Raw genomic sequence first — 8,777 nt, 5'->3', positions numbered from 1 at the left:
GATTTACAACGTCACCTCTCAACTCTACCACCTCCACTTAACAAGGAATTTCCAAGAAGAGGTGACTTGTTACCCTGGGAAATCAGTCTTTGCTTCCCAGCTCAGAAAGGAATAGAAGTAGAGATTTCCCCCAGTCTTCGACAAATGCTTCTATTCTTGTCCAACAGCAGAAGTATCCTCTGCTCAGAATTTCTTACGGCTCACAATATATTTTATAATTGTTTCTTCTTTGCAAACAGAAATCTTTGTTTTCTTCTGCCAGCTTTCCCCCTTCTGGGGGACCGTCAGATCGAAGTGTTCAATAGTTCATCTCGCCGAAGTTACGGGGTCTCTCTGCTACGCGTCACCGGTGACGGATGGGTCCCAGAACTAAGCAGACCCACAAGGACGGGTACTTGAAACAAAACCCAAACCAAACCCCATACGCAAGCAAAAAGACTTCCTTTTGATTTCAGATGCGTGAGATAATTACTTGCTAAGCAAACAAAATATCATGGTTCAGTGTGACTCTGATGCCCTCTTTCTTCAGTTTCGCAGCCTGGAAGTTCAGAAGTTGAATCACTTTGTGGTAAGAATAAGCTGACACGTGCTTTTCTTTAAAGAAAAAAAAAGTCATTGCAGCATTTTTGAAGTCAGCTCTGGAAGTGGAGGTCATGCTTAAAGTCATTACCTGTAACTATCAAGTATAAGAAAAAGCAAATAAAATCTGTATATTTCTACATGCTTACCCATCAGCTTCTCTGCCAGCATGCTGAGCTGCTCAGAATTGAGTCCACGACCGACGTAAGATGAAAATTGCCAGCTCAGTACTTCTAAGAGCTGGCTTAAAGTGGCTGCAGGGGGATTGTTGAAGAAAGACAAATTCTGCAACAGAATTAGTGCTTTGGTTAGACAGTTCGCAGCCATGAATTACGCTGCAGCGCTGCAAGTGCTTGGGCAGAATCTGGAAGTGTTAGAAATGGAGAGGGGGGGTACGTTGGGGCAAATACGTGCTGGCCCTCCCAGCCCAGCAGGGTCCTCTCTGGTGGAGTTGTAGGGTAAGACGCTTAGGGAGAGCAAGAGTCCGTGTGTGCCTCGTGGATGATAAAAATACCTTGCTGTGCTTCTGACAGCAAAAATACGCTCAAGTGCTGCCCAGTAAATGCAGATAGTCTGGCTATACTTTAATCCGTCTGGCGCACGGCAATTGTAAACTGTTGCATGCTCATATAGCGCTTGTTCAATCGTCTGGCTCATCTTAGTTTTTTGTTTGGTTTCTGGACTGTGCACGTACGGAACGTTCTGCAGACCGTGCAAAAGCTCTTTGGAGTATCGTAGAGCGAGCACGAGGGCCAGGCTGCTGGTCAGCTGGCCTGCCATCCTTGTTAGGTGCGCTCCGGGGTCCAAGTCTCACTCCTTCTCTCTTCCAAATGTCAGCGTGACTGTCGCTTATCCCCGACTGAAAGCTCGACAGCACTATTCTACAATCTGCAAATACGGTAACACACTCAATCTAAAATATGTGCTGAGCCGGCTGCAGCCTGGGAAAGAATTCTGCTGCTTTTGTTCACGGTTAGAGCCATCAAAAGGTGTCGTTTAGCATTTAAAACTTCTCAACAGAAAGCACCAGCTCCTATAAAACGCACGAGGGAAAGCAGCACATAAGCACGTTACAGACCCACCTATACACCTGCTTTGGCAGTTTGGGGTTGTACCAGTAGAATTATTTTTAACCTATTTACACTTTTGGTCAATCGCATCCAAAAGAAGAAAAATTCGAACTAGAAAAGTTGTGGAGGGGGTTATCACCCTTCCTTAGGGTGGCAACGACTGTTTTAGCCTCCAAAAAGGAAGGTTAAATGTGTGCTTTTTTTTTTTTAATCTGGACAGGGAACAAAAGATAAAGGGAATGGTAAAATATAATGTTGATAACCGCGTATGCTAAGAAAACGAGGCCAGTTTAAGGGGGAATGAATATCTTTGTAATGATTATATTTGGTAACCAAGTTACAGAAATGTGGAAATGCAGAAAGTCGGACCTTGCGTACTGATGACCTACCTGAGGATCGTTGGTTGACAGGTTGTACCAAATAATAGAAGCCCACGCGTTGGGTAGTTGGCTCACGTTGGAAATCATCACCACAGGCAAAGAGCTGGTCTGGTGGAAAGAACGAATGTGGGATGTAAATTCTGCCTGGAAAAGTCTCAGCGCTGTGTCGCGGTTCACTTTTTTTTGCTTGTTTAGGGTTTTTTAGCCCCTTCTTCCATCCAAAAGCTTCTGCCCAGAAGTTCTGGAGCTTTTGTGTCTGCTTCTGGTTATTACTAAGGAGAGCATCTGGGATAGCCGGACCTGTGGTCTGGCCCAGCATGGTGGTCGTTCTTCTACAAGCTGTTGGAAGATGCTTTTTATTCTTGCCCCTGAAAATCTGGCTTAGAATACTCACTTCCAAATTTATGGTCAATCCGTAGAGGCAGACCTGTGTTTCGAAGCTGATGGAGTGCAGTTCCTCAGTCACCATGTGAGGGCCCTGTGGGAGGAAGCAGGTTGTCTGTCTTAACTTTCTTTTAGTGATCCGACTGCAATTAAACAATTTGGGAAGGGAACGCCTATCAAATATTTAAGCACAGCAGGACAAGAAGGAAGCAAGGGAAATTTTTGTTACACACTGACATTAAATTAGTCCACAAGTCAGGTGTTTTTTTATCTCATGAATCTAAAATATTTTGTAAAAGCAATACTTTAAACCTTTTAACTTTTGCTTTTAACTTTTTCTGAAATGGTGCTTTTAAGTACAGATTTGCTCATGAAAAGTTAACAGTTTGGGTTTTTCTGTATGTCTGATAAAGGTTGTCTCCCCCTTTGCCCAAAGTTCTGTTATGGATTGACAATTCCAGTTAAAACAGAGATGTTAAACTTCAAGGACAAACAAACTAGAAACAAAAAGTCACAGCTTTAATGCCAAGCAGGCTCTCACGCAGGAACACAAGTTTGTTGTAATTGTACTTGGTTTGTACTTGTTGAAGAAGAGGCCTCAAATGAATCCAAAGTAAATTTGGTATTAGAACTCCAGCTTTTCTTGGATGGAAAAAAAGTATTTGGTTCAAGTTTGTAATAAATATTTTGTTTTGAGGCCATGGGAGATTCTCAGGCATATGAATAATAAATCTCTCTTGCAAAGGGAAAATCCAGCTTAGAGCTGAAGGTTTTGACATGAAGTATTCACGCACTGAATGAACTCAAATGTTTTAATACAAGTAGAATAAATCCAGCTCAGCCTGATGCAAAGTTGAAAAAGGTTGGTGAAACTCCCCTTCTCCCTCTCCCCTGTTACGATTTTACAGAAACTTAAACTTTTCTGATGGAAAAATCATCTAGGCAAAAAGCCCTATCTACATGAAAGGGCAAATCTCAAATACAAACAACTTCCTTTTTTTTTTTTATATGAAACAAGTCATACTTAACAACTACACTATCAGATGACAAAACGTACTCTAACCAAGTTTTTCAATTAGTATAGTTGCTGTTAAGAAACAAACACAAAACCCCCCAAACCAAATCCAACTTGTTTGTGCTAATAATGACTTCACAGACTGTGATTTGACCAAGCAGCAGCAGTTTGAGGAAACTGGCCGTGAACCACGTCACAGCCTAGCTCCTCCAATTCTCCGCAGCTCTATGCTCTGTGTAAAGGCACAACACGTGAAAGTGGGAGTAAAATGCCCCCAAAAGTGGCGCGCCAACATTTGCACACCTCTGGTTTTGCATTGGCTTGTCTCGACGCAAATGACTTTGTAAGGAGCAAAGTAACCGGGGGGTGAGCCTTGAGTTCCAGTCTTGCTAATCAGGTTGCAAATTATTCCCTTCAGAGGTGTGTTTCTAACACAATCTTCTGCTTTAGGTGGTTGGTTAAAATTCTCCGTGCTGATCCCAGCTTTGCTTTGTACTTAAAGACCGCTGGTCATAATTTCTGTGCTTGGGTAACTACGTCTGTTCGGGCTTGGGCCACGAGAGATTTTATTTATTAAATTTGCCAGTAGAACATTATCCTTGGAGCTTCCGCTGTGCAAAAAGTTACACCGGTGTGGAGATACCTTTAAACCAATAGAGGCTACTCCACATCCCAGGTAAGCAGAGGCATTCATAGAAGCATCTTATGACTTCAGTTATGTTGGGAAACACTAATTATTCCGGTAGCGTCGGCAGAGGCTGTATCACTCACTGCAAGCTTCTGGCTCCTGCTTCAGTCAGATTTCCCTGCAGATTTTTACTGCAGAATGGTTAATGCTGAATTTACGGTGATGGATGTGGCACTACAGAATATAATTGAGTAGGCCCGGTAGTATTGCCCTGACGGTTGGACTTGATGACCTTAGAGATGTTTTCCAACCTTAATGATTCTTCAGTTCTTTACCCTGCGGGTGCTGAGACACTGGCCCAGGTTGCCCAGGGGGGGCTGTGGATGCTCCATCCCTGGAGGTGTTCAAGGCCAGGCTGGATGGAGCCTTGAGCAACCTGATCTAGTGGGAGATGTCCCCGCCATGGCAGGGGGGTTGGAATTAGATGATCTTTGAGGTGCCTTCCAACCCAAATCATTCCATGATTCTACAGTCTGTGTTACTCTGGAGTCTGTGTGTAGCGGTGCCTTTACCCTCCCCGCCTAACGCCTTGAGTTGCTGGCTGAGGACACCCTGCCTTCCCCTCCTGCCACCGATGCAGACGCTAAATCCATGAAGGCAGCAACATTCTTGCCCATAAATCCGACTTTTGGCCGCGACACTCGGGAGAACGGTGGTGTAAGGAAGCCAGAGAGCTGAGAAGGGTAGGGCAGAGACGCCTTTACACCGTAGGTGTCAGGTGGGGTGTGCATGTGTGACGGTTTTGTTAGGGCTGAGGTGTCATAGTGCAGTGTCACCACAAGAGGGGAACCCACGACCGGATTCGAGTGAGTGTTGGCAAACCAAGCAGGCTTGTGGTGTCGAAGCAGCAGCTTCTGGTCCTGCTTGAGGCAAGCGAACTTCTTTGATGCAAAGATATACCCTTGCTTCAGCTCTAAACTTGACCGACAGAATATATATGTAAAGAACCTTTCCTACAGGACAAATTGTTTCAAGAAAAATCTAGATAAAGCTTATTTTTTTATTAAACGGAAACGACGAAAGAGGAGTGCTTGCATTTGGATTATTGCTTCCTACCTTCTAACTTTTATAATACACAAATTTAAGGCAAGTAATTAAAATTTCTAGGAGCAGTTCTGAAAATTTCTCATTACACAATCATGCAGACATTGGGTCCTATATTTATTATAAGGGTAACATATATTTCAAAATCTATCGGATATTAACGTTTAAGTAAAATCCACTCGGAAATACTTCTGAGAGTAATCAAAAAATAACACGCAAAATAAATGCACAAACCTCGTTTCCTTTGCTTCCAGCACTTGATTTCATTTCTTTGGGTTGCTGTATAAAGCAAGACAGTATTTATGTGCCAAAGAAACTGTAGACAAACGTACGTATAAAGAACATAGTTTGCAGTCATGATGGGTTTAGGATACTTACAATATACACATGTGCTGCCTTGAAAACCGTTCAGTTGAATAGTATTTTGGTATTTTCAAAGAATTTTTTAAAGAAGCTAAGTTCGTGTAACAAAGTGCTAACTGGGATGCGTGCAAAGTGTGTAATACAAAAAAACCACTAAAACCCATCAATCTCCAGCTTTTTTGCAAAACTACACTGATGCACTGCATCGTTAGTTAAGCCAAAAAAAAAATTTACCGTAAGTGAGGGAGTCTAGTCAGAAAGCGTGACTCCCTGGGATATTAGAGAAGTTACAGAAGCCATGCTATAGTCTCTCAAAAGACAATTCTCACAAGCATTAATTTCAACCAGACCTAAACCACTCAGTTATTTGAAAACAGTGATGTCGTTTGGGTTTTTTTGTGGGGTTTTTTTTTTTCAATTAACAGAACTCTGAAAAGCTGTATAATTCAGCATGGTTAGTCTTTTCCTTTTCTGGCATTAATTAGAATTTGCTCGGTCATTTCTGTGAAGATACATTGTCTTATATTATGGTATGGGTGTAGAGTATGGAATGGGATATGGGATAAAGAGGTTCTAGGAGTAAAATTTCCTTACACGGAAAAAAAAATAGCGTGGAATTGACAGTAATACAATTCTCCCTGCATAATTTTTAAACAACAATCTTGTATGCTTTTCCCAGAGGTACATGATAGGAAAAAAGCGGTTCAAACTTACCAAATGTCGAAATTCTACCGACAAGCTTCCGTTTGCAGATTCGTCCATGTTCATTGCTTTCACGTGTGTTCCACACAGAACGAATCTGCGATTACTATGGAGGACGTGACATTTACACACTCAAATACTGTCCTACTGGATAACTGAAGAAATATGGTATTTTGTTTCCTTACCTTACGGTTGAAACGTTCCTAAAATAGAAGAGGGGCCGGGGGGGAGGAAACAGATGTGAATCAGTAAGCGTGGAAGCCGTAACTTGTACTGAGAAACATCTTGAGGGGGTAAAATGTGCCTTATCAAAGTTGAATTCGTGTTACCAGTACAACTGCAGTTTTTAAACCTTTGGTTTCGACCAAAGAAACCAGGGATGCTGTTCATTTGGGACTGCTGTGAGGAATAATGGTAGCTCGAAGGAGAGGCAAACACCTTAGAAAGGAGTTTATGTAGTGGTGAGGGTAGAAGTCTGTGAGTTGCCGTAATTACTAATTCCAGCACTAGCTTTTCAAGCACAAGCTTTATGTACTACTTGGAGCAGCTGCGTCGAAGGTACTGGGCCTATTACCACAAGCAGAGATAAGTGGTATTTCAAAGATAACCGTCCCCTAAATGCAGTACAGTTTAATTTAAAGTTTTTGTGTGATGCTACTATTTCAACCTGATGAGCGTTATCTTAAGTCTTGAAACAAATCTGAAATGGACTCCTTGCCTCCAATTTGAAAATAATGATTAGACACAGCAGCTATTTTTTGATTTTTTTTAAAAAACACAAAGAGATCTACATTTAAAAAATACATTACTCTGATGTTTCAACTCTGGGGTTTTTTTTTGTTTTCTTTTTTAGAGCAGCTTGTAAATCAGATAGGATAGCAATTGAAAAACCTGCGTTGTCTCTGTAGGGAGAGAGAACATATCTTCACTTTAAAGTTTCTTACTTGTCAATAGTTGCTTTCACTCTGATCTGATAGTTCAGCTCTGGCAATTTAATTAGCAACCTTCAAAACAGAAAAGGTAAAAGTGAATGTTAACAGAATGAATTTCTCGCCAGAAAACAAACAGAAGTAGCTCCACGCTCAAGTATTTGAAAACAGATTGGGGACCTAGGGTTGTATTGCATTTTACAGGGCTGGATACTGAGAAAGAGGAGCTGGGCTGTTCCACCCTCCCTTCGAGGATGTGTTGAAGTTAGTTGCAGGAATGGCTAGAGAGAGACAAAGAAGTAACAAGAGACTGATGTGTAGAACCTCTGAGTGCACCGTCGCTGTGTGTGTACTTCCCTTCGTGTGCCATTTGCAGAGCCTGCAGCCCTCCGTGCACTCTTTTTGCTGTGAGGTGGAAATGAGATGAGAGCTCCTCCCGAATCTTTGCTCTTTTCACAAAGTCAGGCAGGGAGCTACTGGGAGAGAAATCACTTGTCATTGATTCACCACAGCCCTCCTAGGGAGTTTCTCTTGGCTGCGTGCAAAAGTAGCCCCGAGTATTCCGATGCTGGCTTGTAAGATGTACTATTACATACCATGTTTTACAGTCAATTTGCAAAGTCATTAAAACAAGAATTCAATGCGTGCAGAACCCCGGAGGTGCTGGCCACAATCTGCTTTTTTTCCTCATGCTGATTTTATTGCCACTTATTCCGTGTCACTTATTAGTGACAGATTCTGTGGCCTTTATATCCCCATTCCAGAAATTCTCCCTGGAGTCAAAAGGATCTGTTACACAAGTTAGTCTGCTTTGCTTTCTAGATGCTCCTAGGATAAAATGCAGTACGCAAATGAAGGAGGTCGTATCAGATTTCCTTTTCTTACCTTAATTTAACAGTGAACTGGATTAATGTTTTAAGAACCATGGGTCTCTGGGGATGTGTTGGCATGCAGGGCTGCCTTTCAACCACGAATGAACTGTGTGAAGTGAAACAAGTTTCAGTTAGGAATATGCGTAATAAAACAGCTGAATTGGGGGGAAAAAGAAAGAGTGCTGGTATCTCGTAGAGACTTATTTTTCTGCAGATGCTGAAGTGGGAGGTACGTATTCCAACTTTCAGTTCTCAAAATGATCCAGTGGTCTAACTTAGAGTTGAACTGTTCCCATAAGAAACAGGTATTTTGAATACATTAAAAATCAAAACAAAGTCAGCAGTCCTAAAATACCAGGCTGATAAAAGTCTGGAAGGCCGAGATTTTCATCCAGACCATAAAACAGAGTAGGAGAATACACTGAGCCTGGCTCCAATGAAATTAAACAATCATTTGATCTTTTTTCATTTCTTATAAATCTCCCCAACTGACTGTGTTTTGCTTTCAGAGTCACTTGTGGCTTTGCTCCAGTATAGACCAGTACAAAAGGCAAGGGGAACGATGACAGTATTTTGTCTATTAACAGACGGGTGAACTGGGGATGAGGAGAAGACAGGGAATAAATTAGCACCTGCCACTTAAACAGAAAACAACACAACTTTTGTTGGTGGTATACGCATAATTCCTACCGAAACAAGTGGATTTTGCGGGTTCGCTTAGGGTTAGAACTTGATCAGGAACTTTTAACTC

General features: G+C 42.0%; 1 protein-coding gene across 1 annotated transcript in view; it reads right to left on the bottom strand.

Annotated features, from left to right (window-relative positions):
* STAT4 (signal transducer and activator of transcription 4) overlaps window positions 1–8,777 on the bottom strand; it is a 35,590-nt gene that overhangs the window by 6,159 nt on the left and 20,654 nt on the right. Inside the window, exons 9-16 of the mRNA XM_009877207.1 lie at window positions 8,040–8,132; window positions 7,170–7,229; window positions 6,411–6,428; window positions 6,238–6,331; window positions 5,395–5,439; window positions 2,424–2,507; window positions 2,039–2,137; window positions 729–864 (exon numbers count right to left, since the gene is read on the bottom strand). Coding sequence (XP_009875509.1) covers window positions 729–864; window positions 2,039–2,137; window positions 2,424–2,507; window positions 5,395–5,439; window positions 6,238–6,331; window positions 6,411–6,428; window positions 7,170–7,229; window positions 8,040–8,132 — 629 coding nt within the window. The remainder of the gene's footprint in view (window positions 1–728; window positions 865–2,038; window positions 2,138–2,423; window positions 2,508–5,394; window positions 5,440–6,237; window positions 6,332–6,410; window positions 6,429–7,169; window positions 7,230–8,039; window positions 8,133–8,777) is intronic.

The sequence above is a fragment of the Apaloderma vittatum genome, unplaced genomic scaffold, assembly GCF_000703405.1.
Source record: "Apaloderma vittatum isolate BGI_N311 unplaced genomic scaffold, ASM70340v1 scaffold13719, whole genome shotgun sequence".
Lineage (NCBI taxonomy): Eukaryota > Metazoa > Chordata > Aves > Trogoniformes > Trogonidae > Apaloderma > Apaloderma vittatum.
Note: the sequence above shows the minus strand (reverse complement) of the source record. Positions and strands in the feature narration are given on the sequence as shown.